At 39.0% G+C, this 14,931-nt stretch overlaps 1 protein-coding gene across 1 annotated transcript in view; it reads left to right on the top strand.

Annotated features, from left to right (window-relative positions):
• Window positions 1-14,931, top strand: part of prkcaa (protein kinase C, alpha, a) — a 155,279-nt gene that overhangs the window by 44,871 nt on the left and 95,477 nt on the right. The window contains exon 3 of the mRNA XM_054780254.1: window positions 6,984-7,066. Coding sequence (XP_054636229.1) covers window positions 6,984-7,066 — 83 coding nt within the window. The remainder of the gene's footprint in view (window positions 1-6,983; window positions 7,067-14,931) is intronic.

The raw sequence follows: 14,931 nt of genomic DNA, 5'->3' as shown, positions 1-14,931 counted from the left end.
CTGCAATTTCCAGTGGGTTGACAAGCTCGTTGTGAGTGCACTGATAGCTCGTGATCATCTCCTGCCAAAGAAAGAGCTACCGTTTCCTCGCTGACTTGCGAGCGGCACACCATTTAAACGATTAGTAGTAGTTTTCAAGTAAAGGAGATGTCACGAGATTAGAATTTAGCCATAAATTAGCCGCACCGCTGTATAAGCCGCAGGGTTCAAACTTTAAGAACAGTATACTGTAATGGGTATATGCTAGAACCTGTGCATTAATGCAAAAACACTGTAAAGCAACGTTTGAGCTAATTTACTGTAAGTGAAATTATTTTGTACATGCACATAAATGAGGCTTTGCTGAAAATGAAAGCCTCGCAAATCCATTCCGTCCAAGGTTTCAACTTGCAGTCAAATACAGGAGCTGTTTTGTCTGTTCCATATTACATTTCTTATTTCCCTTTGTGGCCTTGGTGGCATGAATGTCTCTGATAAGTAAAAATTATAGTCGTGTTGCTGTCATACTGCTGTTCTCATCTCATTATTCACTGTAAATATTTAACACGGTTTTAATGACTGCTCCTTAAATTCTCCCAAGGCATTGCAAATCCTGTGAATAGTTATACATATATTACGAAAACAACTGTTACAATAAACAGAGGTGAGTTTTTTTTAAGAGGGCCATGTAATTAGGCACCAGTTAAAAACAAATTGCCAGAGTAAATGGCTTGTTTAGTGTCTGCATAGTTGGTTTTATAGTGTGTCTACAGCTGCTTCAGGAATTTTGTTTATCTTTTCTATCTTTGGAAGAAAGAAGTTCCTGTTCATAAATCATTCCGATTATGTCTTCTTAGGCTGTTAAATGCATGTTTATAGATGTAATTGTGTAAAACTAAGGCTTTACAAGCACACACAATTCAGATGTGTATGCAATGCAGCACATTTATTTGAATAGCTGGGTGCTGTTGAGGCTATTGTATGCACCTATTATTTCAACATCTTCATTCCTTTGCTTGTTAGAGAGGATACTGTTTTCGTGCTGCTTTGATTTGACCCGTTGTTATTTCCTGTTGTACTGTTTGGACTCAATAGTTTGTCAGAAAGATTGGTACAGTAAACAACAGCCAGCTTGGCCTGGAGCGTACACTATCACTGGGTATGTTTTCAAAGTCACTGATGCTACTGTCTGCTGTCTTTCCCACACCAGTGATGAGGGCTCAGTTCAATAACATGGCCGAGGGTTCATTGTAAGCCGGGCTGCTTGGATTCTTATAATAACTTCATTATGGCTTGTTGCCTTGGAAACCACCCCAGCGCTGTCCCAGTTTGCCTCTCTTAACATTTAGTGTTTCAAACAACATCTTAAATTTTAGTCCAAATGTGCTGTTGGCTGTTACTCTTTCTACCCCTATACCTACAGGGTAGTTTCAAAGTTAAAGACAAGTACATTTGCACTATCACTGCAAATAGTGGCCTCCCTTTGAGGAAACCTTGAACACCTCTCCCCAAATAGATGCCATTTTTACCTTAAGGGTAATCCCATTTGAACGCTGTTGCTAACCCAAACAACAGCACCTACCGAGACCTGTAAATAGTCTCTCAAATGAATTGTGTCTATAAAAAGTATGGAGTCTTACAGCTGCTGCTCTGATAATGAGTTTCCGGTGCAGTATTAAAAATGATTTAACATTATGTGCAAACTTTTCCTGTGATTTGCATTCCAGTTGCTTCTGTGCTCACTTCGTTGCATGTGACTATTTTTATGTTTTGGGGAACCACATGCCGTCAGATTAGTTGTGCCCATACACTGTATGATATAGCATAAAAATATATTTATATACTGTATATAATTGCTATAGTAAATATCATTATTTATTTGTGAAAGAAATATAATTTTGTAATATTATTATTATTAGACAAATGTATTTGTACAAGTAAAGACCTCTTTTTTACCCCTAATAGAGATCCGGTTGTCTTTGCAATTGAGTAGGTAGGGCAATAGAAATGGTTCCATCACATTTTACAACGGTATTGATTCCTGAGCAGATAACACAAGAGTTGGGCTTCAAAACTTGGAGACATTGTAAACCCAGGGGATACATTGGATTTATAGTTGGATCCGCTGCTGTTGCGGAAATGTTTTGTGTACATAATACGAGTCACACTTTGGTGTACTTCTAGTGATATGTAGTATACAATGTGTGCAGTGATATATAGTTTGCAATAAATTTGAGCTGAAACAGAAATGTCATGATGTGCACCTTGGCATTTATGGGGATGGTGAAATCATTGGAATTTTTTATTTGTAGCATTACTCCAAGAAAAAAATGCCGGAAATTGCTGCAAAGAACCCTTGACCTTTGTAAAAACAGAGGCAAATGATTGATTGAAATTGCGTGGGACTGACTTATGTTATCTCAAAAGGGGTGGGGGGGGTTTGGTTTGTTGTACTTGAAAGTCAATAAGTATTGATTTTAAGGCCGTCATTCGACTCTCACCTACTTTACAATTAATTGTGCCCAGGGAGAAAAGGAACGATTAGGTCAGAGGCGAATACCTCCAGATGCTCTAACGAACCTCTTCAATTTCTCCAATTTACAAATTAAAAGGCACACAAAATTTGAAGTGCACAAAACGAGCAAGCTACAAGTGTTTCCTTGACCATACATTCACTTGTTTGACAAGGATATTCTATCAATGCAATGTTCCAATTAAGTTTGCACGGTAAAGGAGATGTTTCTGCATTAGGTGTCAGAGGTGATGTATGCATTGAACCATTTGACATTTTAAATCCCCAAACAAGACCTCAGGGACACAAGCAGAAAATTGGAGACGCTAAGCCTTTCTTAAGGTGACCTCTTTGGTCATGTCTAGTTCACGTCTTATGGAACATGAAACAAAGCGAATAAACCTTTTGAGAAATTGTCTTCTTGTGCACCTTCCAGGCCTTTCTAAAGAATGTGTTCAACATATCATTTAAATTAGGGATGCTCTGATTGATAGGCCACCGATCAGTATCGGCAGATTTTTGTAAAAACTGTGATCGGTATATGCCGATAAATGCCTTTCAAATCACAGGATTGGGCTGTAGTACATTGCACAAAAAAACATACGCATTTTGTCCAAAAACTAAGCCTTTTTATTTTTACAGAATTTTGTTTGACATGCAAGTTAAACAGAATAGTAATTTGTATAAAATAAGTAATAATAGTACTAATAATCATAATAAATTCACCAATTTGAAATAAAATCCACAACAAATCATAAATTTCAGCCAGCCAAACCAGCAGCAATACAGAACATGCAGAATGTGCAAAAAACCCCACAAGATTTTACAGTACTTGCATACATGCTGCTATTTAAGTACATACATTTCACACATTTCGAGCAGGTAAACAATTGTGGTGATGTTTACTACCCTAACAGCAGTTTTTGCTAGTAAATCCTACATGCAAGAGTTGTGTATTTTTTTTAGCAAAATTAAGTTACTGTAACAATATGCTGGTATAATGTTGATGTTCAGAATTCCAGTGTTTGTGAATGCACCTCGCCGTGACCGTGATTGGTTGATAATGAAGTGTCGTGTGCTGGTGTGGAGAGCAACAGAAATGTTACTTGCACAATATCACCTTGAAGCAATTATTGCAGGTGTCTGAGTCTGCATTCATCTGGCACTGAAATAAGACAGAGAAAACTGCTTAGTTTTTTCATCCAGTTACTACAGTTTACATTGCCATTATGATGCTGAGTTTCGGTACGCATCCTTATTGACCACTGCTGATTAGAGAACAGCTATTAAAGCTCAAGAAGTAATGAGTTCCTGCCACTTTAACCCATGAAACAAGACTGATTGGATTTGGAAGAACACAGCCTGACATCCTGTGTGGCCCACTGTTTTCTGGAGTACATTTAGGATCGTTCGCGGCAGCATCTGTTGTAGGATGAATTATGTTGGTACTGAATCATTGAGATGTATGATGTGTCTAGTTTGTGGGTTGGTGCGGCGTGATTTATTGCCCATGGTTCCATGTTGGTAATTGACTGTGCTGACCAATAGCTCCTCGGAGGCATCAGAGGGTAGTCAGGGTTAACTTGTGCTGTAATGCATCTGTGTGGAAGGCTGCATTTATTTCCCCTTATTAATGGCAACCTTTCTTAATTAAAACTGCCCTTTAGTAGGGATAAAGTTGGTAAAAAAAAACAAAAAACAAAAAAAACAGGGTGCTTTGTTTTTCTTAAACTACTGACTGCTGTGTATATCTCCTGTGCATTTTTAAGTTGAAGAGCATTTTTTTTAAAACGAATAAAAGTAAAACCCCTGTGTAAAGCAGAAATATAAATAAGACACACACTGTGTGGGACACATTTTTTTCTTAGTGACTTTCACCCACGCAGCACTACTGTGAAAGCACACCTTATGTATAGTGTGTATTACATGCTGTGAAACATATGGCTGCATGTTTGATGTCCTTAAAAATATGTTAAATTCACATATTTGTATATCGGTCATATATTGATGCAGAATGACAGCTGTGTGCCGATGTGATTAGACCGTGTTTAGTCCTTCTTTTTTCAAGAGGACTGCTCTTCACAGGTGAGGTATTTAAATTGCTATAATGTGACAAATAGATTTTTCCCGTCACTGTGCTCCGCAGATGATATGTTTCCCCACTGAAAGTCAGACAAGCTCTTTGAAAATGCATGGCTTCAAGGATAAAACACAACCCACTAATGGAGTGTACTCAGGGTTCAGTGCTAAGTGAAGACTATACATGTAGAACCCACCAGTGAGACGCTTTCATTGTCATGCAGCAAGTGTTGGCCTTGTAAACATCAAGTGAGAGTTCAAATGTCTGACACACACAGATAGAAGCAAGGATGTGTCAATCTGCTACGCAACACACTGTAGTTAGTCGAAAAGCAGAAGCCTATTGATATTTTTAAAATATTGATATTTCTTTTTAGCACCATATCAAAAGCAAACACCTAACACTCATCGATATACAGTAGACTGGATTTGCGCTGTTGTCGTCTATCTTCACATGGGGGTCTGTCTGCTGCTGCCCCGCCCCCCATTCCAAACCCTCTTTGCGACATATTTTCTATAAAAAGCGACTAGCGACAAATGTAGCTACTTTTTCTGGCGTCGTTGGAGAGTTTTCTGCAGGTATTTGGGAACACAAAAGTGAAAGTAAAGCCACCGCTGCACACTGCATAGTGGAGAGCCATGCACCCTCAAGGCGCGATGCCACCGGGGTGGATCCCGCTCTGTAAAAGAGGGCGAGATGCGAAAATGTTTCTGAATCTTCATGAAATGACTACTCATTACACTCAAGCCTCATTGGGTCTCGGTCACTTAGCGTTTCAGAATGTGCGATGGAAGAACGATGTGTGATAAATAAACAAGTAGTCCTAACTACAAGATAAAAGGTGGAGGCTGGAAGTTAGTCTGGAGTCTGTTTGTAATTGTTATGCTGTCTAGACTTTGCGAGGCAATACTCAAGATAAAATATTAAAATTATTTAATTTTGATGAAGGGGGTGGCCAATTTTAAATTAACAAACTAAGAATCAAGTTTATTTGTAGTTCTAAAAGTAATAAAGGTGTGTTTATTCACTTTTTTGTCTCTCCTACGAGGTTCTGCTTTTAAAAAAAAAAAATAATACTGCTCAATACTGCCAATAAAACAAGCATTCTGAGCCAATAACGCTTACTTCCACTTCCATTCGGAATTAATTTCAAACTCTTGACATTACTGTGACGCACCTTATCCCTCACATTGCTCTGGACACAATGTGCAACTCCTGCTGCTGATCTAAAATAGCACAATGGGCAAATATTTAAGTCCATCTACTTCATCAAGTGATGCAACGGCCAAAGCGGCTAACATTTGAAAATATGACAACATATATGGAGTTTGGTTTTATTGAGAACAATGACCGAAGAAAATGTGCCATGTGTCAACTCTTAATTACACTGTTGTAACTGGCTGTTGTGCCAGTCATTTCAGTCAGAAGTAGTAATCATTTTGTTACCAATTAAGTATGCCTTAAACTGGCTTTAACACAACAAAACAGTGGCTTCATTTGGACTATTTTCTGGAAGCTTTAAGATATGTTACTTGAAAATTGCAATTAGTTTAAGTTTATATCTATGAAAGAAGGTCTTAAGTAGTTAGGTTGAAATGTTTGAAATACAAATAATTCCTATGGCACCTAGCTCATTAAGTTTTCGTTTCAGTGTTCAGCATTTTCAGAGCTATGGGAATGCCTTTCGTCTGGCAATTACAATTTACTTTAAAAAAAAAAAGATTATTTTCTGGAACCCTTCCTTCCACAAAATGATGCAGTCCCATCATCTTACATCTGATGCAAACATTATCGTTTAGATTTGGCGCAGAGATTTGCACTTTTGTGGCTGCTTGTTTTGTGATGCCTTTGTGCTTTTGTGTGTGTGCTTTGTGCAAGTGCATGCACAGCGATACTGTTGTTGCATCACAATTTTCTGTTCCAGTATTACACAGTTCTTAATATTTTGGGCAATGTTATACTATGTTATAAACCGGCTTACATAGCTACGCGCCCTATTGCCAACTGAGAGTCCATAACAGATGGACTGCAATGCACACTAGTAAGATCTGACTGTATGTGCTCCATGCAGATCTATGTCCATTATTTGAGTGCAGTTTGGGGCCACACTTGCTAAACAGTGTAAGTGTCTATTTGCTGTCTGACCAAGCAGTGGCAGCACGCTGTGTAATAAGAGCAGCCAGCTTGAAGGCCATCTGGACACATGACAAGCAGCGGAGAGCAGACTTAATTTGCTTCTTTAATACCTGTCACTGCTGTCTGTTTTAATAATCTGTTTTACCCATTGAACTTTTTCTCGTTCAACCCTTTGTGTCGCCATTCATCTATGTACCTTTTTCACTCCCAATCTCACTTCATTCTTCTCTCATCTCCCTTTTGTTATTTATTTATTTATTGATTTATTTTTTACAGTTTGCTGTTTTGTGGTCCACAAGAGGTGCCATGAATTTGTCACATTCTCCTGTCCAGGAGCTGATAAGGGGCCAGACACAGATGTAAGTAACCACAACTTCATCTATCTTTTAAAGGTCCCACATTATGCAACAATTTTAAAGGGAACCCACAATTTTGTGTTGCCAAAAATCTATCCTTGATGCTTGAATCTAGACAGTTTAAAAGTGCTTTTAGTAAGTGCGACAGGGAACATGTTTGTGTGTGTGTACCTTTAATGCTAATGAGCTGTGTTTGTCTACGCCTGTCTCCGATACGAGTGTGTGGCTCCAAGAAACGCTATTGTACACTTTATCCTCTTTTTCCACATATACTTGTCCTTCGCCACTTCACAGTTCGAAATTCGCAGCTTCACTCAATCACAATTTTTCAAAAATATATAAACTAATAGATCATAATGTTTTGTGGTTGAATGCTGCCTATTGTTCATAAAACCATGCATATTGATGTAAGTTTTATGGTTTTTGACTAAATTAAGCATTTTCAAGCATAACAATGGCGAAATGAACTAAAATACAAACATAAAGCGTTCAAAAGATGCTTTCAAAGACACTGAATGATATGTAGTATTCTACACTTGTCACTAGGTATCAGTAATGCTACTGACACACAATCACCAGACTTGATTGCTGGAACAACAGGCTGTTATTGCAGGTTTGAAGGATGTCACAACAGACACAATAATGCCTAATAAAAATCCCGAATAAAAACCTAAGCTACTGTTGAGACCGTAACCTGTGCTAAAACTCAACTCTGAACCCCTATCTGTCCTTTGGTGGGCGTGTACATGCGGCGGTTAAGAGACGGTATGATGTGCATGAGGAAGTTTTTCCTTTGAAACCGTGGAGCAAGCAACAGTGGAGCAAGCATGTTGATGATATGATAGATTTTTCTCACGTTTGGTGCTCATAAGCAGGCTCAATGTAAACCGTAGTAACCGGACCAAAAAACGAAGCAGTTTTCTTACATAATACTGTTAGAACAATAGGAAGTAGTCCATTTTGCATAAACCCTGGCTTATACTTCTGGCTTGAGGCGCTTGCGTACGCTCCTCAAGCGCACTTCTCCCCCTCTAATGCTTTTGTGCAGCTTGACGCTCTAACCTTGAAAATCTTAGGTCATGGCGACTTGGACTGTAATGGTTGTGATTGATCGTTTTTTAGTATGTTATTTTCTGTGTTTTGGCTCGACATTTGCACTACATGTGATTGTTGTAACACAACATAGTTTCAGCACCAGTAACACTCTTGGTCTGTCCACACTACTGCCAAAGGAAATTAACAAGCTAAATAGTTGACCAGTCATGGTAGCTCACTGAGTTGACTGAGTGGAAAACACTGTCCCTGCAATTTTGGCAGCGATTCGCATAGCACAAACTCAACCCACTATACAGAAGCATGAACCAAGCTTAATAGGGGACCTTTAATAGTGATACTGTACATAATTTATTGTTTTTGTTTTTGAATAAAAAACCTGCCTCCATAGGGGTTGATATGATAAATACAGTATATGCATATTGGTTGTTCCCTATAGATGTTACTTGCAGCAGCCTTGTGACTGGCCTGCAACAGGTGGATAATTCAATTCATTCAATATCAATGTTCCAGCGAGGTCCCTCGGTGCCACCATTAGGAAATGGGATTGAAATATTGTACTTAGTGACTCACTGTCTCCATACAGCCTGGAAAGAGTGGATTATTCTCTCTTGATAATACTGCCTCAGAGTGTATTTTACTTAGAAAATCAGGTTGTCATTTTAAAACATGTTGGCTCTTGAGCTTGCTCCCAGAACAGTGATGGAGTTCAGGGTTTAACTCTAAATAATAACTCTAATCCAACTGGCCTCAGAAAAAAAAGGAAATGATTGGCAGATTAGGCTGCCATTAGCGGGGACGAGGCTTGGAGACAACATTAGAAGAGACCGGTTGGCTAAAACCAGCACATCCACATTGCTGGGTGAAAGGATGATGTGTGATACCAGCAACTTGCTGCGACTCTTTTGAGGCCATTTCACACACACCAAGATGGGTATTTAAGAAAATATATTTTTCTAAGCATTTTGTTACGTCAATATAAACGGAAACCAGAAATTTTTGTTCAGCACCCAGACAACAATTTACTAAAAAAGTCCAGCAAAAAAGACAGCAAAAATAATACTGTATATCAACAGGCTAATCTGCCCTGTTGCCATTATCTGTAGTTTTATCAACTCATTATCGATATTGATAAGTGAAATATTTTGGAGTAACTAAATTGGTATACCATGATCATTATCAGTCCCAAGATTCCTCATTGCATCCTTTTCCAGAAATAGCTTTCTTCAGGCTTTCGACTGGCTAAAATGTCCTTATGTTTATAGGTTTTTAATGCCACCTGATGCTTTAGCTTCTTGTTCAATGGCTTCCTGTAGCAGCCATGTGCCATCAACCACTGCCTGCCAAGTTTGAAAGTCCATTTACGTGCCTGCTCGGTGGCCGTGACGTGTAAATACTCTGTGTTACAGAAGCCCAACATGGCCTCTGTAATTGGAGATAAGGCAGCGTGCCGTTCAAGATCATCGACCAAGACTTAAAATAGAGCGCTAGAAAGATGACATCAAACTCCTTCCGCCAAAAATAGTGTGAACTCAGCCAGTTTATGATTCAAAGCAGGTACAAGGGTTCAGAGGGGTACTTGAAATAAAAATCTAGTTTATAAGTGTACATTGAGGAACATCAGATGTTTCAACATGTCTGAAAAGGAAGGACGTAGGAAGAAGAATGTCTCCATGCCTCCATGTCTCAGTAATTACTGTTTTGTTCACTTCCTGTATTTAAAAGTTACCATTTTCCAATAGAGAGTGAAAACAATAAATAAATACATAAATACATACTGTAAATATTAAGCTGATTACATTAATTTTGGGGGATCAGCGATCGGCCGATCCTTACTTATAAAACAGATCTTATCCACCCATCTTATCTACCTCTGCAAAGGTCTGAAAGTCAACCACTGTCCCCTTTTGCTCTGCCAGACTGACAGATAGCAATTCAACTAAGGCTAAAGCTAAAGTTAGCTGGAGCAAAGAGTCAGGCAGTGGCCCGCTGTTAGCACTTATGAGCAGAGAAAAAAGCAAAGCTACTTATTACGAGGACAGTTATGGAGTTCCTGGCATTGGGGGACCAGCCATTTTTGGTAACTGTGCACTTTATTTTTGGTAAGAGGCTCAAATCAGGTCTGCAGTGCAACCTGTTGTGCCAGTTTTGTTTATTTTTAAAACGTGAAAAATAAAAGACTAAAGGAACTATTTGAGAGAACTTCTGTACCTCATGTGCTGTTAAAACAAGTATTGTTCAGATGTGTATATAAACAAGTACAGGTATTGTTCAATGTTTTTTTAACAAAATAATATTGGAACATTGAAGGTATATGCTGTCTGTTATTTGAAAACAATCGGTATCGGCCAAAATAGGAATCACCAGGTCAGGCTTTTTAAAAATTGGTGATCGGACAGAAAATTGTAATCAGTGCATCCCTAATAAATATATTTATATTTAATAAATATATTTCTATTTTTCATAGAGTACCTGTATACAGTCAAACCTGTCTTAGCGGCCACCTTTATAGAAGGGCCACCTGCCTATAGCAGCCACTGAAAAATCCCCCCCAGCAAATTTACATGTTATAGACCCTGTGTATAGCAGTCACCTGTCCAACGCGACCAGCGACCACCCATTTTGTCTCCCTTGGTCAATATCTGACTGCATATAGCAGCCAAATTACCAATTCAAGTAGAAGCTTCATGCACGAAAAAGTTTTGTTTTTCAATCAATGAAGGCGTCGTGTGTAGACTTTAATTACTGAGTTCACAAGATCCACACAAACTGTCAGTTGTTCCACATAAAAAAGCCGTCTTCTTTTGAGCTTGCTATTTCCTGGTCAAACATGTAACTTTAAGAGCATTTGCACCAAAACATTACCACAAAGTAGGCTGGGAACAGGACGTGCTCCCAGCGACGCTACAATAAAAAAAAACATATGCTAGCATGCATGCGGCAGCGGGAGCAAAACTGAGTTCGGTTGTACTTAACTGAAGTATTTTATCAGTTATCAGTTATTATTAAGCTTCTAGCTTCCTTTTAGTAAGTAAAAACCTTGGCTATGATTGCACTACATTGTCATGTAGACCTACAAAGTACACTTGGAAGAACAAGAGGTGAAAATGTATTGCAACTGGTGTGAAACTGATGAGAGGTAGGATTAAATAAGCTTTGCTTCTTCCTACTCCTTTTTGGACATACAAAATTGTGAATTGTACTATGTGATGTGCTACTGTTTGACTCAGGCATGTTCAGGATTAAAAGCATGAACCATGATAATAACAAGCCTAGTAGTGCTGTACAACTTTTATCCACAGTCCGCAGTGCCCTCTACTGGTCAGCATTATTATTATTTTTTCCCTTTTTTTCCCTCTACTGGTCAACATTCAAACTGGACGCCAACCTGTCTATAGAGGCCACCTGTCTATAGCGGCCACTTTTGCAGACTCCCTCTAGTGGCCGCTATTGACAAGTTTGACTGTATTTTAATAAATATATCTATACATATATTTATATTTAATAAATATATTTATATTCCTTTTTGCTCTCAGTCCTACTGTAAAAGCGTACCTGACATGAATTGCATAAATTTGGGCATAAAAAAAAAAATTGCTGCATGATGTGCAACGTATGCCTCGGAAAATGTCATGACAAGGAAATCATAATCTGAGCAACAATATTGGTCTGCATTATTGCTTCTATTAGAACGGTGGTTCCCAAACTTTTATAGTCCCATATACCGCTTTAGACATTTGACCTGAAGTCATGTGCCACCTACTACTGCACATTTTAAAAAAACAAATCATTGTCTGTAAGCACACAATAAAACATCTTACTCTAAAACATCTTACTCTAAATTGTTTATCTTTCTAAAAATGTCACCTGGTTGAGATATTTAATACATTTTTATACACATTATCGTTGCATTTATTTTATTTTAATTCTTTTTAATATATAAACACTTATTTGTTTACATAAGGAACAGAACAATGAACAACTTACTGTCTGTCTCCTTTCTTCTTCACTGCACTCCCTGCGCTGTGCAGGCTTTGCTCACATGAGGCGTTGAGGCACACTGAGAGGCTGTTTTTAATTTTTATTCACGCATCCCAGATGAAAATTTTGGCAACCTAGGCACTAGGAAATGTCATTATGAAGCCATGTGTCAAAAATGGACAATTTGATGGGCGTCTCAATTACGGATTTTTGCCATTCTCTGGTGGTCTCTGAACGTCACCCCTATGAAAAGCTGGGATTTACCGTACCGTATCCCTCCATGGATGACCTCATTGTTTATAGTATATTGTATAGCTGAAATTCCACCATAGCTCTTTTGCTTATTTCCATATTTCAGTGAAGATGCACTCTTTATACCACTCTAATACAAGATAATAGCTTTGGTAAAGAGAAAGAATAGATTTGTAGGAAAGGAATATTTCGGGCTGGAGACTGTTGTGGCGCACCAGAGTGTTAAATTAGTCTCACACATTATTTCATGCAGGCTTCCTGCTTCACTTTATGGCTTCATAACTGATACAATGGTAATCTCTTGCAAGAAGAAAATACTCGTCTTTTTATTATACATGTGCACTAAGTATTGTTGTTGCCAGGAGCAACCACACATATTACATGGCATGCTGCCTACCAGGCAAGCAGTCCACGAATGCAATAACTCCCATGGCAAGTAAATATCCTCAAGATCTGCAGTATCTCGACTACCTGCATTGAATGAGTCACATCTATGTTTTATAACACCCCCGCTGGAAAAGAATAAACACCCATGAAGATGCAAACATGAACATTAAACTGTTTAGTTGCAACTCATACATGCGAGGGTAACCTTGATTTGATTCAAGATACAAGATGACCATGAATGTCATCAGAGGCTCTATTTAAGGAGCAATCATTCATTTTCCTATGGCCGATTCTATTCAGGGTCACAAGTGAGCTGGAGCCTATCCCAGCTGGCTTTGGGTGGGGGTCCACCTTGAAGTGGTCAGCAGTCAATCATACGGCACCTAAATACAACCATTCACACTCGCATGCACACCTATAGACAATTTAGAGCAGTGATTCTCAAGTGGGGGGTCACAGGTCTTTGCTTGGGGGGGAATCATCTATTTACTTGCAACGCCGCCATGATGTGTGTGGCATTTTTATGGGCATCTTCGTAAAGAGTGGGAGATGAACGATGAACGTATATAGTAAGGGCTCGTCCCCCGACTGACCCGACTGACCGGGTACAAGAAATAATATACCTGGTAGTATCTGTTTTTGACACTGCATGCAAAAGCATTTAAAGCCTTTAAAGCCTAGTAGGCATCATGCAGTGGAAAAATATCATTTGTAACCAAAAAAGTCACCAGTCAATTCAACAAAGAAGATAACTGTAGAGGGCTACGTACTGACACTATGCATACACAAGCAACATACTGTAAACAGCAAAAATTCCTTTCTTTGTTGTGTTTTTTAGAGGGAGCACATTGTTGAGCAAATTGAAATTGTTGCAAATTCTGTTTTTAAATGGTACTTTAAAAAAATTGTCTTCACATTTCATCCTTCCATTGTAACACATAGGGTGACAATTTTCTGTCATTCGATCAATAGTTAGTCTAGAGCAGGGGTCACCAACGTGGTGCCTGCGGGCACCAGGTAGCCCCCCATGACCACACGAGGTGCCCGCAAGCCTGCTTTTCATTCAGGTTTGCAGTTAATAATGAAAGAACAGTAGAAAGAAATGCATTGTGAAATACAAAATGTGAGTTGTGGACACCAGCATTTTGTTAATGTTCTGGTAAAACAAGCATATTCGCTTTGTTTGGGTTTAAAATAAGCTCTGAAAATAAATGTTACAAAAATGAGTAGCTCTTGGCCATTTTCATTTTGGAAAAGTAGCTCTCACAAGGATAAACATTGGTGACCCCTGGTCTAGGGTGTAGCTAGCGGGATTCCTTGATTGGAGATTTGAAGTCCTTTATATTTCTGTACAGATATACAGTAACGTGTAGTAGTGTACCATGCCACATTTATGTTTTTTGTTTAATTCAATTACAGGCTGTCTTGCTGTTCTGATGTGATACTATTTGTGTAAGTAACCTTAGCTGTCACCATCCCACTGACACGCCGCAGTGGAAACATAACGGTAGCTGACTGAGAGATGCTCCCCTCAGGAACAGAGTGGCATTACAAGATAAGGGCCACATAGGCTTGTTTATATTTAAGCGATTCATTTAACAGAATGTTGTTCACGTAGACTGCCAGGTGTAACGGTGTAACGTTCGCTGCAGCTTGAGCGAGTTCAGTGTTTTACAGGACAGGAGCATCAATAATGCAGAGGCTTCCCCTTTCACCAAAGGGGCTCAGCAGATGAAACTGAGAGGTTTGACTTGTGCTTGTGTTTATGTGGGTGTGTTGCTGCTGCATTATTGATGTCCACTTAACCAGCAGTCTACAGTATATGACCCGGGGCAATCCACACTGATTTGCCCTTTGCTCACATACACAAACACACACGTGCACACACACATACACATGCACACACCCAATATGCAGCGGGAATTGGAAACAGACAGAAATCCCCAGAGGCAGACATGGGAGACTGGCCAGACTCAAGAAAATAATACAGGATATTTCTGAATGTTGGTGTGAACAGGCCCAAATGTACAGTTTTAAGGGAGAAGTAAGCTGTAATATTTAAATCGCTCAGGAGAGATGGTTCTGGCCTTGTCTGGGAAAAATAAGTGTTGTGGTGAAAAGGCTTGAAACACACACAGTGTCATTACAAGGAGTCTGCTTGGGGATTCGAAACAAGATTAGGAGTGGGGATAAAT

This window comes from Dunckerocampus dactyliophorus, chromosome 6 (genome assembly GCF_027744805.1).
Source record: "Dunckerocampus dactyliophorus isolate RoL2022-P2 chromosome 6, RoL_Ddac_1.1, whole genome shotgun sequence".
NCBI classification, from domain to species: domain Eukaryota; kingdom Metazoa; phylum Chordata; class Actinopteri; order Syngnathiformes; family Syngnathidae; genus Dunckerocampus; species Dunckerocampus dactyliophorus.
Note: the sequence above shows the minus strand (reverse complement) of the source record. Positions and strands in the feature narration are given on the sequence as shown.